Source organism: Zeus faber (assembly GCF_960531495.2).
Source record: "Zeus faber genome assembly, chromosome: 2".
NCBI lineage: Eukaryota > Metazoa > Chordata > Actinopteri > Zeiformes > Zeidae > Zeus > Zeus faber.
Window position 1 is genome coordinate 14820685 of NC_137189.1, and position 23480 is coordinate 14844164.

At 40.7% G+C, this 23480-nt stretch overlaps 1 protein-coding gene across 1 annotated transcript in view; it reads right to left on the reverse strand.

The window, feature by feature from the left end:
- Positions 1–9393: 9393 nt before the first annotated feature.
- The window catches only part of mthfd1l (methylenetetrahydrofolate dehydrogenase (NADP+ dependent) 1 like), a 55894-nt gene continuing 41807 nt past the window's right edge, over positions 9394–23480 (reverse strand). Inside the window, exons 24-28 of the mRNA XM_080023025.1 lie at positions 22864–23041; positions 20617–20724; positions 20367–20519; positions 10974–11080; positions 9394–10278 (exon numbers count right to left, since the gene is read on the reverse strand). Coding sequence (XP_079879151.1) covers positions 10991–11080; positions 20367–20519; positions 20617–20724; positions 22864–23041 — 529 coding nt within the window. The 3' untranslated portion in view covers positions 9394–10278; positions 10974–10990. The remainder of the gene's footprint in view (positions 10279–10973; positions 11081–20366; positions 20520–20616; positions 20725–22863; positions 23042–23480) is intronic.

Below are 23480 nucleotides of genomic sequence, written 5' to 3' on the forward strand. Positions count from 1 at the left end.
TCCTCCCCCTCCTCCGCATCCTCCTCCTCCTCCCCTCCTCAGGCAGGATCAGATGGCGGAGCCTCGACACGCCTTATGCAGCATCATACGCACCGAGGTGATGGAGACAGAGAGCGAGAGAGAGAAGTGAGAAGAGGTTATTCATTTTTTTGTGTATTTTTTATTAAACTTGTTTAACAGATATATTTACATGTCAAAAGAAAAAGTAGGCTACGGGAAAATAAATTAATAACAGGCTAAATAAATAAATGCAGTAACCATAGAGGGATGGAGGGAGGGATACAATTAAAAAATAAAGTAATGTTAGATTTTTTGAACGTGTTCTGTAGGTTTACAGAAACATTTAGTAGGAAATTGTTATTATTATTATTATTATTATTATTATTATTATTATTATTAATAATAATAATAATGACAATAATAATAATAATCAATATATAATAATATAGTTAATATTATTAATACTAATACTAATAATAATAATAATAATAATAATTACGGCTGCAGGTAGCAATACACAGGGTCCAGTTAAGTCATGTTAGATACGTATTACAGTTTTCCGGGTTCTGTGAAATGCGGCACACGTTTTTTTGTTGTTCGGTCTTTTCTTTAACATGAGTGTGACTAACTTCCTTACTGACCACGCGGCTTGGTCGGAGGAATACCTGTCGTGATCGAGGGTCACTCCGTGTCCGCCTTGTCCACTGCCAGGTGGGACGGAGGGACTTTTTTTTTACGCAGATTTAATGTTTTGGAAATAAATTGTGTATAAATAAAGACATCTTAACTTTAAATAAAGCATCGTATTTTTCATGTGTTTTTTCCAAACACCTAGGACTTACGTCACTGAATGTCCCTCTTGTGTTGTTTAGTTTAAATGTCACTCAAGAACAATTACGATCGTTCCCGGATCATGCAGTGTGGACACAAAAGAAAGGCTTGGTTTCTCCAATGGTTCTTATAACTTCCTGTGGTGAGAGAACACCTTCTGTGCTCGATTATAGTATTCTGGGTTTTATAAAACGCAGCACGAGTTACAGTTTTCCCAGTTTCCATTAAACACAGCATCGGCTCAAGTCTTCTGTCTACGTGTAGCAAACACTATGCAGTCCACAAGACGCAAGTGGCTGGATGGGAATGACTTCTGAGAGAGGAAGCTTGGATTTATATAACATCGGATGATGATGTCACAAAGCACCCCGCTCCTGAAACTAATTAAATCTCGTCAACGTTCTTCTACTTCTGGTAAAATTACAACCGTTTTTCACAAATTTATGCCCCAAAATGTAGATAATAACAATAATATAATAATAAAAGATCCGGCAGGCTGGACCCCTAATAATAATATTAATAAAAATAGCTGCAGGCAGCAATACATGGGGTCCAGTATGTGGAAGGAAGGAAGGAAAGTGGTGGAGAAAGAAAAGAAGGAAGGAAATCACTCCGTGTGGAAGTTCCCAACAACAGGGTTCCACTCAAAAGGATTGAACACTGCATGTCCTTCAGAGGGATTTCCTCAACTTTTTAAACTTTCGGGACTAAATTAAAATGGACACGATTTGGACCCGTTGCTCTTGAGCTGCAAGCAAACTCCATGTTTGAGGACACAGACACAAAATATGTTTTAAGTTGTTTTTGGCTCCTACAGTTTGTATGCTACGACTGGCTCGAAAGCCGCAAAATGAGGAGGGACACGGCACCAGGTCAGACGTGAACAGAGAAACATGCATTTATATTTACAAAAATGGCAAGAGATAAAACACACACACACACACACACACACACCCATCCGGTCATACACCTATCCATATATCGCTCCATCCCTCCATCTTAGCAGAAAAGCCTGGAAAGATGGTTGTGCATGTTTTGTTTCAGAGCCAGTGATAATTGTGGGTTTAACCATGTGCCAATTTGTTTGGAATGTCAGAATGCACAAATTACAGCCTGCACCTCCTCAACACTCAAGGCCAAGTTCACACAGGCCTCAAAGTGGCAAACCCAGACAAAACACAAACACACAATGCAAATAAACAACAGCTTCGCCGGAATAACAAACAAACAGTAACAAAGCCAAAGAAGCTTACACAGTTGTTTATTTGGAGGTTTTATGTAAAAAACAGCAGAAGGCCACAGAGAAGACTCCATTATTCTGCTTGCTCCCTAACTCAATTTGTCCGAAAAACACGTCTTCTGGTTGTTACATGTACTGAGCCCAGAATAGTCCAACCTCATGGGCAATTCTGCAAAATTTGGTTAAGCTCCGATACCAAATAATACCAGGGCCAGATCGCCAATATTGATACCAGCCCTCCAAATTGAGCGCGGAAAGGATCTTCCATTCATCATGCAAACAGTGATGGACAACAAGCAAGCACAAGTCAGGAAATATATATGTATAATAAAGAGTACTTTCACTGCATATATGTATGGAAGTATGTATATGTATGGGACGAACAAACCTCTTGAATCATGAGTAATTTTACTTATTTTGGGAGAGAAACTGATCCTTTTTTGGGAACAATCCTGTTGAAGCTAGAAACTAGAAGAAATCTTCAAAACGAGACGTAGTACCGGTAGTATCGATATTTTTGGGATCGATCCGCCAACACCTACCCTGCTGCCACTGCAGATTCAAACCGTGTTGCACAAACCACATTTAGGTGTGTTCCCCGGAAAATCCTCTCAAGGTCTCATTATAAATATGTCTTTCTGACTTGATAACTACTTTAGTAAAATATCTCTATATCTGCAGTCAAACAACATGAAAACATATATATATAGAGATATATATAATTTTGTGTTGTGTTGTCTGTGTGTTTTTTTTTTTTGCCTATGTTTTTTACCTCTCTCACACACACACACACACAAAAATTCAGTTTTGTGCTTTGTGACGGTGTAGAAATAGAGTCACAAGCTACCTGATGGTTGATGATGACCAGAACTACATATTTTATTAAATGTTTTATTTTGTTATTTTTTTAACCTGTGCTGTCAGAATGCTGGGAATACTGCACAGAGTATTTGTATGCTATTGCATCTAGGACAGAGTTAGTCTGCAAGTGGAGTTCAATTTCTTAAGCTGCAATGCAACTCTTTATTCCTGTAGGTTGACCAGGGCACAGTTTTTTGTTACAACAACCAATCCCCTCAATCCACCAATCGCCAATCACTACTCCAAGAGGGGAGAATCAACACGGGTGAAACAAATAAACATACAACCAAACATGTACAGCATGTACATGTAAAAACGTAAAGACGAAAAACGTTTGTATCTCTTAGTGCAGGAAAGTATCTGTGCATGTGAGCTTTTGAGTGTGTCTTTATACAAAGACTCCAAACTACATAACAGACTATACAAAGCTTTCACACTAAACCCAAGTGTGTGTGTGTGTGTGTGTGTGTGTGTGTGTGTGTGTGAGATGTGTCCACCGGTGAGTGTACGGCACTCGTCCCAATTGGTTCTGGTGTAAAGGTAGATATTTATTGTTACGACCAAAGCTAGGAGGGACACAATTGCATGACACAGACGGTAGGCAGACAGGGGTAAACAAAAGAGTTTTATTCTGAGTCACAGTGGTGATGACGAGAGAGGCCCGGTCGGGTTGGAGCGGGTCCAGGCTGGCGGAACTATTGGACCAGATGGGGCAAGACAGGACAGGGCCGGTGTGGACTTGGAAGGTGGGTCCAGGTCCTGGGTGGATGGACGGGGAACCAGGCTGGACAAAGCTGGACGGGAACGACTTGAATGAGGAGAGGAAACAGGCAGGTTAAGACAAGGACGAGATATTTGGATTACTCAGACAAGTAAGTTAGCTAACGATCTGGTGATGAGTGACTGGGGAGCCGGGGCATAAATACAGCGGTTGATGACGATGGGTCTCAGATGTGTGGGGAGTTTGCCAGAGGAAGGAGCAGCAGATTAGGGAAGAGCTTTCCCTAGTGGCGCTAGGGAACTTGCTTGACAGTTAGATCGTAGCGCCTCCAAGCAACGGAAAAGGCCCTGAAGCCACGCGGCTGTACAGACACCCCAAGCCCCGCCCTGCAGCCACAGAAGACCCCCAGCCCGCAGAAGCTGGAAGCCCAAGGAGCAACACCTACAGCCGGCCCCGAGGAGCATAAACCTGTCCCAGAGAGCATGAGATCCTGCACCCCTGAGGCGCACATATACAACCCGACCCCATGTGCAGGCACAAGATGGAGCCGCAGGCGCAGAACCTGGGTCGTGGTCGCAAGGCATGGACCGCAGGCCAAGAGCCAGGTCCCGTGCCGACAGACTGACACCCCGCCTGTACCGCCCAGGCTGAAGTCCCTGCCTGGGTCACAGGACCAGACGGAACGTCTAACCAGCCCCGGCACATGGTGGAATATGACACAAGTATTCCAGGAAGACTGTGATTGGTTTCTTGGGACACACAAAAGAGGTTGGTGGTGTTTGAGTGGTGGGTCAACTGCGGAGAGGTGACCCAGGAGACATACAGATGGAGAGACTGGAATGCTGTAACCCAGAAGGGTTAATATCTTCTTGGCGATGTTGGTCCAGAATGTTTGGATAGGTGGGCAGAGCCAGATGGGACAAAAGCAGTCACCTCTGGTATAAAAGGAACAGTGAGAACAAATGTCTTTGTCCACAAAAGCAATTTGTAATTTTGTATTGGGTGATATGAGCTGTGTGCAAAATCTTAGCATATTGGAATTGCCGGTCATAGAAAAAGATGTTGCTGCAAATAAGCTTCCACAGGTTGATTGATGGAAACAGCAAGGTCTTGTCCCCATTCCATGGTCGGTAAATATCAAGAGTCATCCATTTAAAAAAAACAACTTTGTATATTCTAGAAGGTATATTCTAAGATAAGGTTCATGGATGTGGTTGTAGGATGTTGTTCATTAATTTGATTTGAACTTTTAGAGACTGCTGTAGTTGAATAAATTGCAGGATACTGTGAATGCCGATATTCTACCTTTGGGTTAGGGTTGGGAAGTATGTCAGCAAATTGTTTTCAAAAATGTGTTCCAGATGAGTAATTCCTTGTCTTTTCCAAGAATTTAAGATCATTGGTCTGTTTTTAATCAGAAAATCTCGGTTGTGCCAGTTTGGAGTAAAATTTGTTTGGAGATAGAGTGTGACCACAGAGTGTGTTGAATCTCCACCAGGCGAACAGAGCTGTTGAAATGAATGGGTTTTTAAAGCAATTATGTTTCCTTATGGATTCAGTAATGAGTGGGAGATCAGATATTGATAAATCCTGACGTTCTGTTTGTTCAATGTCTCACCAATATGCCCAATGTCCATGGCCCAATTGTTGCTCTGGTTGTAACCATTTAATTAAAAATAGTAGATGGTTCTAAATAGTAGTATCTGAAGTTTGGGGCTGCTAGGCTTCCACAGTCTGTTTTTCTGTAGTATTGCGAGTTTAATTCTCAGTTTTTTGTATTTCCAATATAACACAAGATGGCTGTATCGCCAGCTCTCATCAAGTTTCTGTCAGCTGGGTAATTTCGGGCCAGATTGTACTGTTAGGCTCACTGACTCAGAACATATGTAAACCCATAAGCACAATACAAAAACAATCAGGTAAGCCGTGCACAAGGTTTATTGCAATGAACAGGCAGGGGTCAAAACCAGGAGATCAGTTAGAGAAGGCCAAGTCATCCAGCAGGGAATCAGGCAGAGAATCAGGATTTAGGGAATGAGGCAGAGAATCACGAGTCCAGGGAATCAGGCAGAAGTTCAGACAGAAGGTACAGGAAACAGGAAGTAGTGCGGGAAAGCTCAGTGTAATGCAAAAGACAATCTGGCAGGGAACAAGGGGAAGTAGACTGGTATTTATACTGAGGGAGAAACAGGGGAATGAGCTGCAGGCGGGGTAACCAGGTGAAGGGAAGGAAATGACAGCAAAGCAAAAGGGAGTGTGCAAATCTAAAATGACATGGAGGTAAGTGACATGGCATGAGGAAAGGACAAGATGAAAATAAAACATGTAAACAAATTTAAATACTGAGAGATCAGAGAGGATTCATTATGCAGCTGGTGTAACACATGTGAGTGAGGGATGTCTTTCATATGAACAATGAATGAGAATCAGAAGAGTCAGTCCAGTTCTGAGTTGTGAATGGAATTCTGACGGGACTTGTGCAGCATCATATTTCATTTTGGTGGAAAGCAAAGAGTTAATCAGTCACATTCAATATGAATTATGCCAAATGCATTATCCTGTATTTCCACTGTCTTGAATGTAATCCTTAGTGATTCTTTTCAGAAAAAATGACTCTTTTGCTGGAGTGACTCAACTCCTGAGTCATTGAAAAGATTTATTTCGCTATGAACAAATCGTTGGCGACTCGTGCATGAATGGCATGTTAGTGTGTTTGTGCAGATTAGGGCACTAGGGATCCGGCAGGAGGAGACAGAGGAGGTTGTCTGAGAGAGTGACCTTCAATACTGCAAGAGCCTGCTGCCTGGATGGGCTGGTGTCATCTAAATGAGGATGAGGAACTGGAAGAATGAGAGGCGATGTGGATTCCTGTTACCAGGGAGAGAAGCCTTACCAGACACACGCTTCTCTCAACCCAATAAAACCACCAAGCGAGGGGGAACATCAACTAAGTATAGGATTCATCACCAGATAGACATGTGCACATTTACACACATCAATTTTACACAAGAACAGGGAGATGAGTGGATTTGTTTGACCTCCCTCACTCACTTTGAGAAGGAAATGGAGACTGATATTCTGTGAGCTTGTCCAGCTACAGCTGTCTGGTTGTTTTAATAGATCATACACTGTAAAGGTTCAGGGGGTACTTTGAAAAGGATTTTCAACCTTTTTCATATCAAGAATGCTCAATTTGATATGCATTGGGCTAAAGACCCAAAGGCCAAAGCCAAATGTGAGATTTGTATTGTTTGATTAATGATAGTCAAAATTTCCACATCTGTCTGTGCTGTAGTGACATAGCCAAACATCATTATTATACAGCCTCTGATGAGTTCTCTGAGTTTTACTATTAATCAACTATTTATCATTTGGCTGAGGACCCAGTGGAACCTCGTGAAGGGCCCCTTGGGGGACGTGGACCCCATGTTGAGAACCACAAGAATGAAAGTGTACATGTATGTCATACATCATGTAGTCTAGAACTTTCCCAACTTGATGACCTGTGTTATCTCAAAGGGAATTAAGCTGCGTTTTCAAGACAAAACATGGCTCAGTGGTAGGAAATAGAAATTTCATAAGTTCCAGAACTTTAAGCAATTAGCAAAGGTGGAACCAGCACTACCCCACAAGCCGCTTAACCGCCAAATTTGTATGAATCCATAGACACTGAGTATTTGCACTGGGACACACAAGACTGAGGCTTAGCAACAATAAGATGGAATGAAACTTTGGTATGTTGGAGGGTCAGACAGACGGGGAAGTAAAAAAATGCTCTGCCCAGCCTCAAGGGCTGGTGTTTAGCATGGACGTCAATGCTCCTGGCAGTATGGGGTTGGTCTAACAACTTGAAAATGTTTGTATTATTCTGAGAAATAAATCCATCTGAATTATTTGACACAGATAGATTGATTTTACCAATGTGAAAGTTGTCTAAAATACACATACAACTTTACCTCTATATTGTTTAGATCATACACCATTACTTTAGGAGTAAAATGATAGATTCAGAGCCAATAGAATATTAATATTTGTTAAGTATTATACTGTATTTAACTGAGTTTCCCCCTCCTTTCTAACTCCCTAATGTTAAAGGCGACCTAAATGCTCCTTTTCAACAAGCTAATGTAGGTCTCTGAGGTCCCCAAAACATGTTTTTGAAATTTATTTTGCTGAAAATACTACTCAGAGTATGCGTTCTAGCCATTGTAACATGCCTCCAAACTATCCTGTTCCAGGACGCTCTGTTACAGTGGGTGGCGCCACCCTCCTCCTTGTTCTGTGAGCCAATGGGGTTCGAGCACAAGTTCCGGGTTCTGTTGTTTTTACTCTGTAACCTTGACTGATTTTTACCTCATCAGTCCACCAAAATCTGTTTCTGAACAAATTTGAGGTGAGGAATAAGCAATCCATATTTTGAATCTTCACTCATATTAGATCTACAAGGCCTCATTTAAAAGTTTGCTCCAACTTTGGTTGCCATGCTCCAAGCTTGTGGGAGACACTGCACCGAGACACCGCATGCAGGGATTTTTTGTTTCACGTAAACGTCGGAAAATAAAATAAGTACATCTTCAATAAAAACACTATTTTTTATTGATTTTGTTTGGAGAAACGCACAGCGGATTGGAGGGAGCAGATGACCATATAAAGAAATCCCTGACGAGAAAACTAAAAAACGTTGAAAACCGAGTGTTCGCAGTGGTTGGCGGCCTGAGCGTTTTGTTCACAGTGATTACTTGTCATTAGTTTACCTCATTATGCCAAACTTTGGCAACTCCTAACTTGAAAATCCCACATTGTAACAATATATATATGACAGAAAATAAGGAAAAGCATAATAGGTCACCTTAAATAAAGGCTTTTTTTGTCGTTGTCGTGTCATGGCTTTTCTGTGATAAACTACTGGACCTGTCCTTGGTACTGAAACTAGCCAGGATAAGCTCCGAGACACCAGGTTTGAACTGAAACTGCACGCGGGTCGGAAACAGAAGCGCAAGTCATAAACAACTGCATGCTACAAGGAGGGAATTCTTGTATATCCCCCCACCCACCCTCTCCAAATCTGTCAACTCGGAACAAGGGGGTTCAATCATGTCTTGTCTTCCCTACACGCACTCAGACATTGAATTACATTCTGTTGTTTGGATGAGTTCATTCTTACTGTCCACATGCGGTAGTTAAGGTGGCAAACAGGGAATAACAGACTCAGCAGGTATGGAATGCCAGCTATGGCAGACACATGTGCACACATGTAAACCAGGCTCTGTGTAGCAAAGCCAAATATCTCAATATAACAGACATCAGTACACTAGGGGAGGTTGCAGGGGGTCCCAATATTGTATTTCAGGCTTGATATTTGCACACAGAGTTGAAATGTTGGATAGATGGCACACTCACCCCATCACCTGACCGGGTGATCAGAACCATGACACCAAGCTCAATGACCATGGTGTCACTCTGAAGGGGGTTACTTTGTGATAATTGACCGACTGACTGTTCATTATCCTGCTTATTGCACAGCTTACTAAATAAAGATATTTTAAATGATGGCAACGGTCATAATTAACAGAGTTAACATGCTGTCTGTTAATTTGATGTTGTTTTGTCCCGGTTGTGTTTCAGGCTGTACAGCTGAAATCGTAACCAGACCAACAATAATGCTCTGGTTTTATCTGTACTTTGTCCCCTTTTTCACGCAAATCATTTAGTTGGTTGGTGGTTTTTTGGGGCTGTTTATTTTTCGTTTGGTTTTGACCCCTGAAACGGCCGGAAAGAAGTGTCCATGTGTCAACAACAGATGGACCGGCCCGCTGCTCACCTGCTGGGTGAGAAAACATCAACACAAGCGCATGCATAGTTTTGGGAGTACATAAAATGTTTACTTAAAAAGGCACACAGTACCGTAAAAAGGCACACAGTACCGTACACAGTAGAAAGCAATCATTTAAGACATAATACTTATACAGTAAACCATTCTTTTCACAGCTAATGTGTGGTTGCTGCAGTTACATCTGGGAAGCATTTGTACCATCCCTTTATCATCTAAATGTCTTCTGCTGTAATTATTTTGACTTAAATAATCAACTTAATAATACTTAATTCTTTCAATGCGTTGCTTTTGCATTTCCTTATCTTTGGCTCCCAGACCCTTCCCTGCAGCAGACCATACACTCTGCGGGATCCAGGAGGTCAGGACAGAGATCACAGAGGTCACATAAACACATGAAGGCTTGTGCATAAAAAAGTAAATAAAACCAGGAACTCGACTCATAAAACATGAGCCATGGCAATTTAATTTTTTCATTTCACCCAAAGCGTGTTAAGACATGTAGAAAACAGCACAAATAAAGACGCTGTTAAGTTACAAAGGAGGTTTTTGTTTCAAATGTATAGTTTGAAGGTAAAAAAAATAAAAAATGAGGTTAAAACAACATAGTACATGACTCTGCCACAAAAGGGGCCTTTTTTTGGCTTAAATCACACACATACAGTACAGTATGTGCAAAGGCAGCTTACAAATTGAGGCGTGTGGTAATGTTTGGGAAGTTGTCTGGACTTCTCAGTAGAATATAAGGAGTGTTTCCAGTCCACAGCAGGAGAGGAGTGGATCCATGTGGATAACCTGAGGACACAGTAACAGATTAGTTCTTTTTTTAAATTTGACTTTCATTTCATCAGGTTCAGCCCAATTTCTTTGACAAAAGAGACCGACAAAAGAGGTATTTCGAGAAAGCAAGCAAAACAATATTAACCCTCACCTTGAACATGGTTAAAGAGACAAACTCCTGCGGTTTTAGGGTGTTGTGTAGCTTGTTCTAGGGAACTAAAATGCTTTTTTGCCACCATACTCCATACTAGGCCATAGATATTGTTTGACCTTTAAACCAAATTGATAAATAGGTACTGTGGGACTTGACATTGCATGGCCTTATAAACACAAGTGTGAAAATGGTTTAAATCTCCTGAAAAGATGGTACAGCTAGAGTGCACAATGGTTGGTTGAGAGCTTTAGAAATTGGAGACAAATCTCAGTAAAAGACAGATTTTTGGATATACATTTAGGGACAAACATTGTTGATTGTAATAGCAAAGGAAGGGAACATCAGGGCACACTGACAAGTTGTTTATGTGGGCGATAGGAAAGCAAACATAAGAAGAAGTAAGAAAAACCATGAGAGATAAACAGATCCCTACGGCCGACTGTGTTTATTGGGACGATACATTATGTCCCATGGTATCGATCTTAAGTCTCATAAATGCTGTGGAGGATATAAAGGGCTGGTTTGGTTTGATTTAAACAACCGCTACGAGTTTTACCTCCAGCCTGGGTGCGCTCAGAAGAGCCCGGTGATCTCCTCAGTAACAGGGTCAAGGTCAATGTCGTAGAAGCAGGGTCGGGTTGGCAGGCCAGGCATCGTGCTCATCTGAGGGAGGAGAAAACAGAAAGGTGAGTTTTTAGTGCTGAGAATTTATTCAGTAAACGATAAAAACAAATCTGATGGATGGGCTCGAGAACCGCATCGGAATCGGCAAGAAACACACAAAACCCAGGCCTTCATGGTAGGTATACAGAACAACAAAGAATTTCAGAACATTAATATTATTTCATCCGACAATCAAAGGACTGAATCTCTTTCACTTAACCGAATCCTTTACATTTGTTTTACAAAGTATTATATGACATGAACTCAGAAACTTAGGTTCATTCCCTTCACCAATGTAAAGGTCAGCTGGTGTCAGATGGGTTTTACTCCTGGGAAATCCCAGTAGAACGAACATTAATTCTGCAGGACGCTGCCCCCAGTAACCCCTATAGAGCTCAGCGCAGAAAATGTTATTTCTGACAAAGGTCATGCACGGAATTCCTCGATAGAGGGAAAAACTAGAGTCACTTAACAGAAATGTCATTTACCTTTACTTCTGCTAATATATCAATTTGAAGTTTTGAAGTATTAATCTGAGAGCCAGTGTCTTTTACTATCATGGACTTTGGGCAGTACAATTTCTATAATCCTCAACATGGGGATGAAGCTTTGGACAGAACAGTCACAGAGAAGAACGGCCATCAATAATTTAGCATCTACAAAATACACTAAGAACCGAGGAGAAAGGGTATTGGGAAGGACGACATGAGAAAAGAGGATTTGTAGCAGATTCATAGAAGATTGTACTAAGTTTTGTAGTAAATTCGTAGTAGATCTTGTCGCAGATTCGAGGGACAAGTAAATGGTGTAAATGTTAAAGCTGTAAACCTCTGAGCAGAACCATTAGATCAAGTCAACGTTGGAGACTTCTACCCCTCAGGAAGGACATGACCTGTCACAGGTCATCCAACAGAAAAGACCAATATTGCTGTTAGCTTTGGATATGTTGACATTTGCTTCTTATAGGAGACGTTAAAAGAAACTTTCTAGAAGTCACCGGTAAATGACAAGGTGGGGATATCCAATCTAGGTAAACAGTCTGGCCTCATCAAAGCTGGGCCACTACACAGGTTTCCTAGAACAGAGGGTAAAGGCAGCCTATGATATTTCATCTATATGGACATAGTCTCACCCTTTGCTTGGGTGCTGAATGACTATAATTTCGGTGACCATGATAGAAGTCATCATGATCGATGCCTTGACAGCCTCCACTTAAAGCAATGACGAATTTGGCCAAAAGTCAATGGCAGCTCTGTTCTCGCTCTCCCTTGTAAACACAGATAATGGAGGTGAGCTCACCGGTCCTATTCCCTCTAATGGATTTGCTTAAAAAAGACAAAACACTGAATCCTGAGACACACTGTAACTACACAAAGTTACTGCTTCTGCTGCCAAGACAATGACCGATGACAGCCAATGACCATAGCAAATTACTGGGGGAAAGGAATAGAATGTGACTTGACGGGAAGGCACATTTCAACTTCATGGGTTGACCAATTATCGCTGACTTTAGCTGTTGCTGAAATTCCCCTAAAAAGTCACAAAATATCATTTTAATTATCGTTCATGACATTTTTACTATTACGTTATTGACAACCTGTCTTTCCATCGCATTCATGGTGGGAGCGCCTATGGATGGAAGTGAGAGTACATTTAAGAAAACTGTTCGAATTTCTCATTGATAACCAACTTCAAATGACATGAAGCCACGAGGGAGGGAGTAAGGATGAGAGTAAATAAAAATCAACTGACAGGGAATTCTCCCATAATGAGATTTGGGAAATGAAAACAAGGACGGCATGTGGATGGAAAGTCCCACTTCCAGCCAACGAGCCCTTTCACAGAGATAACTACATCCCAGTCTTCTATTCTCTTTTGACTTGGAGGGGAAATACAATAATAAATAAAGCCTCAGCAATACCAGGGGTCCGGTTTAGGTAGGTATTACAGGTTTCTGAAGTTCCGTAATCCAAGGTTCCCGAATCTGAGCTCTGTGAATATATGTGGGGACGTTTGGAGTGGACCGAGGGACCCTCTCTGATTCTGATCTCTGACTCTCTCTTTTTGCAGGGATGGGGGCCACGCTGGGCTCCGGTTGGAAGGAGGGCAAGTTCGAGTTCAAGTTGGTGCTTGAGGAAGACCCGCCACATCAGCTCCCAGGGGGCCTCAACCCTGTTGCGTGCTGCCCGGCCATAAACCATAGGGTTGTGTTGTGACACGTCTTGTACAAAGCTTCCACAAAAATGTAATGTAAATGTATAACTAACATCCCACATTGTAACCTTCACATCCCACAATAACCAATGTCTATACATTTATTATTTGTTGCATTGAAAAATAATATTTCTCACTGTGAAGCTCCCCCAAAATCTTGAATGGATTTTGCTTGACAATCCTCTCAAGGCTGCGGTTATCCCTTTTGCTGTAGCACTTTTTCTTCCACTCAACTTTCTATGAATATGCTGGGATACAGCGCTCTGTGAACAACCAGCTTCTTTAGCAATGACATTTTGTGGCTTAGCCTCCTTGTGGAGAGTGTCAATGACTGTCTTCTGGACATGTGTCAAGTCAGCAGTCTTCCCCATGATTGTGTAGCCTACTGACCCAGACTGAGAGACCATTTAAAGGCTCAGGAAACCTTTGCATCCGTTTTGAGTTCATTAGCTGATTAGGGTGTGACACCATGACTTTCCAATATTGTACTTTTTCACAATATTCAAATTTTCTGAGACACTGAATTTTGGGTTTTCATTATCTATAGCCACAATCATCCAACATTTCAAGAAATAAAGGCTTGAAATATTTCACTCTATGTGTAGTGAATCTATATAATATATGGGTTTCACTTTCTGAAATCAGTGACAAAATATTGAACTTTTTCATGATATTCAAATTTTATGAGATGTACCTGTATATGCGACAATTGCGTCATTTAGATTGTTTAATGTCAATATATTTAAATAATTTATGTGTCTTACATAAAGTATTAGTGGAGCCTCCAGTTGCTGGACCCTGAAATAGATTATTTAATCTGTACTGACAAGTGAATTTAACCTTGCTCGCCAAAAAAAACAAAGAGGTTCTTCCTTTTCATTCCCATTTAAAAAGGCCAAGGTTGGTTTTACGGGCCCATTAGTTGAATATGAGTGTTTGTGCGGCGGGAGGAAATTTGCAGCAAATTTCCTGTCTGAGGAAACGCTTCAGTTGAGAAAGATAACAAAAAAAACTAAACAAAAAAAACCTTCCTCAGGGGGAAGGAGGCTGACAGCTCCAGCACTCCACTGGGATGACACTGATAATAACTTTTACGACAAACCGACCAAACTCTGTCTAACAGAGAACTAATTCCATTTAATGCCATTCAATCCCAATGGCCTGATCAATTCAGATTGGAAGCATGTGTCATGAGTGGAGGACCAAATTACGTAAAATGAAATTATTAAATCAATTAATATTTAAATGTTGAATTATATTAAAAAGGCCATTTCAGAATATTAGATGGAAAATTGTATATCATTGAAAAAAAGTATAATTTACTTATTATATTATTATATAATATATTGTCTATATTTGATAAGTACTTCACGATAGCCATTTTCACAGTGATAGTGATGCTGCATTTATAATTTTGTATTTAATAATAAAACTGAGTATAACCTCCTTGGTTTATTGTTCATTTTTAAGGTTTTTTGAATATTGCCATGTTTTTTCTATTTTGCAGTTCAACTTTAGGTTTTTTTTTGTGTTACTAATTTAGTTTTTTAAATACGTTTTTTGGGTTTATTATATTTTCTGTCTATTTTTTTAAATGTTATTACTTTATCTTATTATCTACTGTTTGATTTGAGACCCTATTACGACACCATTCCTCCCCTTCCCTGTATAATGTATCCATCCATCTATCTCGAGGCTATGACATCACAGCTATCACACACGTTGACGTCACCATGACACACACAGAACAAAACCATGACATAATTGCATTTTAATTCAGATTGGAAGCACTCAACTCAATAGTCATAAAATACCAACACATGAAACCAGTGATGTCACACGGGTTTTCCATTAGGAAATTGAATTACTTGGTGCAGAATTTGTTTTAAAAAATGTGACGGCGGGAATCTCTCAAATCTTTCCGAAAAACAGGTGTCGTGCATCTGAGCGTATGCATCACTTAAATATCAGCGAGGACAAGTTCCGATTTTGGATACTGGGGGGAACAATAGATGAGCTGTTCACTGTTTGAGCCCGAGAACGAGCTGGAACCTGCTAAACAAACGTTGAGCGCTCGGTAGCTCAAGATGGAATCTGGACTCTATTCTACTGATAAATTCCCTCCATTATTTCCCAAAACACAATGTGCCGTTATCAGGAAAAAACCCTGAAGGAACCCTAAATGTCAAAAGTGATTCCAGCTTATTGAAACAATGCTTGATTCCTCCTGAAAAGTGATAACATTTAAAGCAATTTTCTCATATATACCTGCATACTTTTGGGATGTCATAGAGAAAAGCAAAGAAACTGTGAAAAGAGATAAATTATATTCTAAAATGGCCTGGACAGATGGTGTTGTTGTTGTTGTTGTTGTTGCTACCCCTTGGAAAAGATCATAAATAATTGGATTATAGTGATATTTCAAACTAACTGTTTTCTGTAATTAGTATCACACACGTCTTCAATCTTATAATCAGTCATTCAGCCTGTTTAAATGGAGAAAAGTAGTCACTCTGCTGTTTGGTATCATTGTGTGCACCACACTGAACATGGGACCACAGAAAGCAAAGGAGGGAGTTGTGTTAGGAGATCAGAAAGAAAATTATAGACCAGCATGTAAAAGGTAAAAGGCTATAAGACCATCTCCAAGCAGCTTGATGTTCCTGTGACTACAGTTGCAAATATTATAAAGAAGTTTAAGGTCCATGGGACTGTAGGAAATCTCCCTAGATGCAGCCGCAAGAGGAAAATCAACCCCAGATTGAACAGAAGGATAGTGCGAATGGTAGAAAAAGAGCCAAGGACAACTTCCAAAGATGTACAAGCTGATTTCCAAGGTGAAGGTACATCAGTGTCTGATTGCACCATCCGTCACTCTTTGAGTGACAGTGGGCTCCATGGAAGAAGACCCAGGAGGATTCCACTTTTGAAAGAAAAACATAAAAAGCCAGACTGGAATTTGCTAAAATGCATATTGACAAGCCACAATGCATCTGGGAGAATTTCCTTTGGACAGATGAGTCAAAACTGGAGCTTTTTGGCAAGTCACATCAGCTCTACGTTCACAGCCGAAAAAATGAAGCTTTCAAAGAAAAGAACAGCATACCTACTGTGAAACACGGAGGAGGCTCGGTTATGTTTTGGAGCTGATTTGCTGCGTCTGGCACGGGGTGCCTTGAATCAGTGAAGGGCACAATGAAATCTCAAGACTATTAAGGCATTCTGGAGCAAAACGTACTGCCCAGTGTCAGAAAGCTTTGGCTCCATCGCAGGTCATGGGTCCTCCAACAGGATACTGACCCAAAACACACAGCTAAAAGCACCCAAGAATGGATAAGAACAAAACATTGGACTATTCTGAAGTGGCCTTCTATGAGCCCTGATCTGAATCCTATAAAACATCCATGGAAAGAGCTGAAACATGCAGTCTGGAGAAGGCATCCTTCAAACCTTAGACAGCTGGAGCAGCATTTTAGAATATAATTGATTTTCACAGTTTCTTTGCTTTACTCTATGACATACCAAAGGCATGCAGGTATACATGAGAATATTACTTTTAATTTAATCACTTTTCAGGGGGAACTAAGCAGTGTTTCAATGAGCTGTAGGGGTACCAACAAATTTGTCCACGTGTGTGTATATATATATATATATATATATATATATATATATATATATATATATATATATATATATATATATATATCAGACATGCAGGTGTATCTCATGTATACCTGCATGTCACACACACACATACACATATATAGGCCACTTGTTTTGTATATGGCTTTCTTAATTCATAATTGTTTGGCGCTATTTTGTATATTTGGCGATTTTTTTTTCCAGCCTGTTAAGCTTTTTTTATGCTAATCATCTGTACAAAAATGCACCAATCCTCACCATTACAAACGATATATTGTATAACTTATTTGAATATGTACTAGGTCAAGTAAACATATTCTGATTTGAAAACCGATATGGAGCATTTTATTTAATCTTCATTAACCTAAAGCAATGTTTAGGGGTTTTAAACCAACTGCTTAGGGATGATTTAATATACCTGGTGGTAATATATCAGAGGAAACATTGATTTATGTGTCAGGATGTGCTGCGTGTGTGGGAAAGCCAAATTACTCCAAAAAATATTGAATCGATAAACAATTAAACAAATCAATAATTAAATGGACCATTTTATTTTGAAATATTGAAAACGTACCACTAATTATTATAAATAGTTAAGACTTTCACAATAGTACTGCTGCTTTTATTTTTTCCTATTGCATAATAAAACGGTTTCCAAATGTCCCCCCTTTTCATGACATGCCAATGACACTTTTCACAAAGACATTAATGAATGTCAAAAACCTCAATGAGCTTTTTCATAAAAACAGGAGCATTCTCATAAAAGTCACAATTTTCTTTTATTTATACAAACTCATCTCCTCTAATTGGCATATAATTAAAGGAAAACTATGGCATGTTTTAACTTTAACTTATTTTTCCTTCATTAAGGGTCAATTCCCCAACCCGAATGAGTAGCATCAGATCAGATTCGATTATTTTAAATTAACCATGACCAAGAAGAACATGAGCGCAATTGCCCCTTTGGTTTACGTTAAAAAATAAGTTGTTTTTTTTAATGCTCGCTACATTACAGTATGTATGTACCCAACGGGTAGAATATCAACCAGCTAAGGTGTTTCTATACAAGAGGAGTAATTCTAGAAAGCCAATCTATTCTTTCCACAGAGACCTATTGTTCTGGCTGTAGCCCCTCCCTCACATATCTGCTGGGTGACATCAGCCTCTTTCTGATTTCTCACCCAGTAAGATCCCCAAACCACCCTACACCCTCCTCCACCACTCCTCATCCCTGCCCTCCCACCAGCGCCTTGGGCCATGCTGCTAGTAGAATCTCTCCCTCCCACCCCTTGTATTCAGGGTGACCCGGAGGTCACGGATGCTTTACGAATGGCAGCATGTCACTGCATTGCCGAATCATTAAGGCTCAGCGACAAAAACTCAACAACATAATCAATGAAAGCACAACATTCCAACACAGGCCAGGCGCTGGCCAAGCTCGGGAGTTCAAAGAAGTAGCAGGAAGTTCCCCCGGGTGGCTTCGGGGGTCGTTGGCATGCCAGCGGCTCCAAGAGTCCCACCCAGATCAAAGGCAGCGGCTGGGAGAAGCGAGTGACGCCACCCCTACCCAGCATGCCCAGGGTTCGACACCTCTGCCCCGGACCTATCAAAAGACTGACCCTAGGGGCACGCCGGTGAAACAGCAGGAGCCCAGCACTCTGAGGAAGCTGTGAACTTCCTGTCGAGTCCAGTGACGGTCAAACGCCTACATATGGCCCTGCTCAGCTCCGACCAGTGGAACAGTAAGAATTATCCAGCAAGGAGGCAGAGGAGGTGGCCCAGAGCCTGATCCTGGTCTGAACAAAACCATGGAAAATAAGGGGAAGGGCACATCCCATTAAGCCAATGTGGGAGAAACACCAAGTGGGCCTCTTGGTAGAGTAGAACCTCAATGGCCACCCTCCCTAAATGCCAGAATAAGCAAGTAAGGTAGACCAAAGGAGGTCAGGAGTCTTTTATCCGACACCAGAGAGAGGCAAAAGTAAGCTCTATTTTCAAGAAGGCTTGAATTCGCAGGACATCAAGTCTGTCGTTAGAGCTGGACCTTGCACCTCAGTAGGTGAAAACTGTGTAAAGGCAGGAGAGAACAAAGGGAAGAGCCATGTACACGTGTACAGTTTGTAGATCCAATGATATATTACAGATGTTTGGACTGTTTAATTTCTGCACAAATCACACAATCTGTTTATAGTATTTCACATTCCATTATAAAGGAATCCAACTGAGGACCGTCACACTGAACTAGGACCTAGAGGGCGAAGTATGATATCAGACCGATCTCCTTCTCAAAATGATACTCCCCAAATACTTCAGACCTAAAAACATGAACCTTTTCATGTCAAATCTTCTTATCACCATAATGATATTACGGGTTCGCAATGATGCAATACCATTGAATTTTCTTTATAAATAAATAAATAAATATGAAAACTGCTCATTGGATTACGGCACCGGCCAAGACAGACCGACATGAAAACGTTGTTGACCTCTAAAAACGTCAGAACAAACAGAACCCAGCCCTTCTTCCAAAACACTGCAAGGCTTCTCACACACTCTGTCCACAGGCAGCAGCGTTTATGTAACATTATCTACATCAGAAAATCGTTATCCTGAGATGATAGGAGTTCACTATTAACAAAGTGAATCGTTTCTGGAAAATAGAAAGGATGATTCTTTGTTTGGCCATTATCTAAAGATGCCACAATATCTCAGCCAGTTTTTTTTTTTTGTTTTTTTTTTTTTATTTCCCCAAAAGGGTCTAACTTTGCCTTATTGGACAGCATTTAAGCACTGTGAGAAACCTGTAGCAGAATGTTAAGTTTCTCAATCGTAAAGCCAGCAAGGTTAGGGTTATATGTAAAGAATAATGTGCAACCAGCTGGTCATGGTATGGCATGATAACCCCCCGACAGGAACTTAGTATCACTCACTGCATATTATCCTGCAACTACTTGCTAAATAAAAGAATACATTATTGAATTGAAGTGATTTTATAACTCTATGCCAAGTTTAAAAGCTTCCGCTAAGAAAATTTGTCCACAAAAACATAGGTAACTGTTCACCCAACAAAAACAACTACCTATATATCCGTCACCCTATATAAAGTGGGGGAAATAATTATTTGATCCCTCACTGATTTTGTAAGTTTGCCCACTGACAAAGAAATGAACGGTCTATAATTTTAGAAGTAATTTTTGGTAGGTTTATTATAACAGTGAAAAGAATTTAAGTCATCAAGCCTTCCATTGCTGTTTCTATTTGATGCAACAAGACTAGTTTTAAATGATGGGGACCAACATTATAACATTACCCAATCTATCCATTACGGCAGCGATACTAACGTCTTTGTAGATACTCTTGAGCATCCTGTTGAGTTTCTATGACAACAGCTCAAAGCATTTGTTCCCAGAATATCTTGATTTGGACTTACCGTGCCCACAAGCGGGTAGATGAAGCCCGCGCCGACGCTAGCGCGGATGTCTCGAATCGGCAGGGTGAACCCGGTGGGAGTGCCCTTCCTGTCTGGCATGTGGGACAGGGACAGGTGGGTCTTGGCCATGCAAATTGGCAGCGAGGCATAACCCTGGAGGGTGAAGGTCCAGAGGGAATAAGTCAATCACCTAGCGAGAGACAGATAATCTGCGTGACTGATGTTGGTTTCCGAATCCCCGGTCTCACACCTGCCGGGTGTAGTCGTCTATCTTGGCCTCGGCCTCCGGGGAAAGCTTGATGTCATCGGCGCCATAGACCTTCTGGGCTATTGTCCGGATCTTCTCCACAATGGGCATCTGCGAGGGAGAGGTGCCAAAATGTAAAACCCCGTTGGGGAATGAAAACTGGCACTACACTAAAAAAAGGTGGCAATTATTTGGGCAGATCGTGATCTTTTGGTAGAAGTGCAAGTTTCCATCCAAATTCAATTTTAAAATCAAGGTTAGGTACGTTAGGAATTGGGGGAGTTTGCATCAGTATGGTTGAGGAAAATTGACTGTCAACCCAATTTCTTCTGTTCCAATCTTTTTAATGCCAATGAATAGCTGGTTCTGCAATGAATATTCTAGTCGACAATTATTTTTGTTTCATTTTCCATTTTTTTAGTTTTAATCATCATGTTATATTTTATGTTACTATCATAGTATATTGTCATAAAACATAAAATCCAATTAAACTGTAAACGGCAAATATTTGTACAACAATTCTAATCGTCCACTAAAATGTCATGACTGTGACGGCCCTAGATGTCGTGTACCTCTAAAATATGGTTGCTTGATTGTTTGACGTTGTCAAATAAGAAAGAAAGATGTTTTTGTGAATACACTGATCCAAATTTAGTTGAACAGACTGTAAATCAAAGTCCAAACTTCCCAAAATTCAATTTGCCGTTGAGAATTTATAAGTTCCACGGAAATATTTCCCTGAAGGGATTTTCAAGCAGCTTGCCTCAGGTCAAGGGAATGTGGAAGTTGAAACATATGAAAGGGACAAACTGTTAATTTGTCTCCAAAAAATTTTCTTTATGTTTACAATTCTACTACAGAACTACAAACACACCACTGTCCAGCCTGTGTAACTTGTAGTTCCTCTTGTTAACCTAATCACACCTCCACTAATCACTAGGTTCCATTTACTTGCACTGCAATTTAACTCATTTCAGCATGACACAAATTAAATCTTCTCTAATTAGATGTAACGTATTTTGTTTTTAAGCAATCAACCAATCTGCCTTCATGTCAATCAGTTTGCTTCTACTGTCAAGCAAAAAAACAAAAACAACCGTATCCCTGATAAAAAAAAATAAAAATAAAAAAATCAAGCGTAAGTGTGTCCACACTGATGCCAAGTTAGCTATTGTGAGCATCAGCATGTAGGTGGCAGGAAACAAAGGACGTGAATCCAGGTGGAGAATTGCCCATGACAACGGTCATTATTAACAGAGGACAGCCGATTGCCACTATCTCCCAATCAGAATAGAGTATTCCATAGAGCCTGGGTTTAAGATAGACATAATGTCCGGTTGTTCACAAACATCTCAGGGAATCTTTTTTTTTTGCAGCAGGGATTTGAATTGGTGATACGCTTTTTCTTAAAATGTCATTGTTGTCAATGACTTTGTCAAGGTTTTCTATTTATCCCACCCCATAGGTGAATTAGGTTGATTTTATTAAAGTTTTGGCCACAAACTCAATCGAATTTGGCCTAGTCTCCTCCGATGGCGGGTGACTTATTTATATACGCACCAATGAAGACAGTTCTTGGTGAAAACAAGAGCTGGGCTGAATTGCAATGTGTGACGGTGTGTGTGATATCTGGGGTGTGCACAAAATGCACTAGGAACGCTTGCAATGTTCACAGACGATCAATTAGCTGTACACATGTATCAAGTAACAACTGAACAGGTCATCTGTATTTTACAATATTTTACTATTGTTTGGGATTTACAGCGGGATTAAGAAGTGTATTCTAGTGTTCTAAACAAGGTCATATTCAGGTGATTTCACATAAGGACTGTCAAATCTTGTCCTGATTTATTTGCTGATAAAATATAAATAAATTAAAGACGGGTGCCTGGTAATCAGTTTGACATATTCTACTTGGACGTTTCTTGCAGTTCTCAGTAGTTTTGGTCAATTAGCCCAAGATTGAAGCATTGGTCAAAACTCTCCAGAGATGAGTATAGGAAAGACACTGAAGAATAAGCTCCAAGTTAAGCACATTTCCTAAGCCCAGTATAGCAGTATTGATGTCCCCAGTTCGAATAAAAGGGATACAATAGAAGTTAATGTAGCCAAATTCAGGAAGTAAGCCACCGCATCTGGGTTCTGCTTGGGAATTTTTTCCAGACAATCTTTCTCCTCGATGTTGGGATTTCTCTTGTTTAAGCCGCTATCTTGTTCATCTAAAGGCGCCACAGACATTTGGATTCTCACCTCCAGGTCGTAGAGGAATTGGAAGTTACTGGGTCGGCTGGTGGCCTCCTTGACGGCACGGGCCAGCTCCACCGAGCCCCGTCCCCCCTGCGCCCAGTGGTGGCACGGCACGGCGTCCGAGGCGCCACACTCCTTGGCGATCTGGCACACCAGGTCGATCTCCGCCTGGGTGTCCGTCCTGCGGGTCACCATTGAAACAATTTGAATGGTGTTTAAGTCAGGGTAAAATACGGCCTTTAGAAATGTGTGGGAGCCACCATTGGGCATTATATAGCCAATGGCGGTTCTGGCTCAAACTTCCTCTGTACCGCCAAATCGTGCTATCACCTTGTTCAGGGCTTATACCAACCAAACATAGGCTATTGCAACATATCAATTTATCACCTTACATAATTACACAACATCAACAACAATTTGGGATTTCCTATCGGTAAAAATCGTATCGGACTGAAAAGCATCATTGCGAAAAGATCTTCTTACTAAAAAGTCTCTATACCCTGAGGCAAATGCAGAAGTGTTCAGACAGGTCTGTATGTGTAATAATAATTAGATACAAAGCATAATTGCAGACTAAAACAATTTATTCTACAGCCCCGCTAGCTCCCACTAGCGGTCCC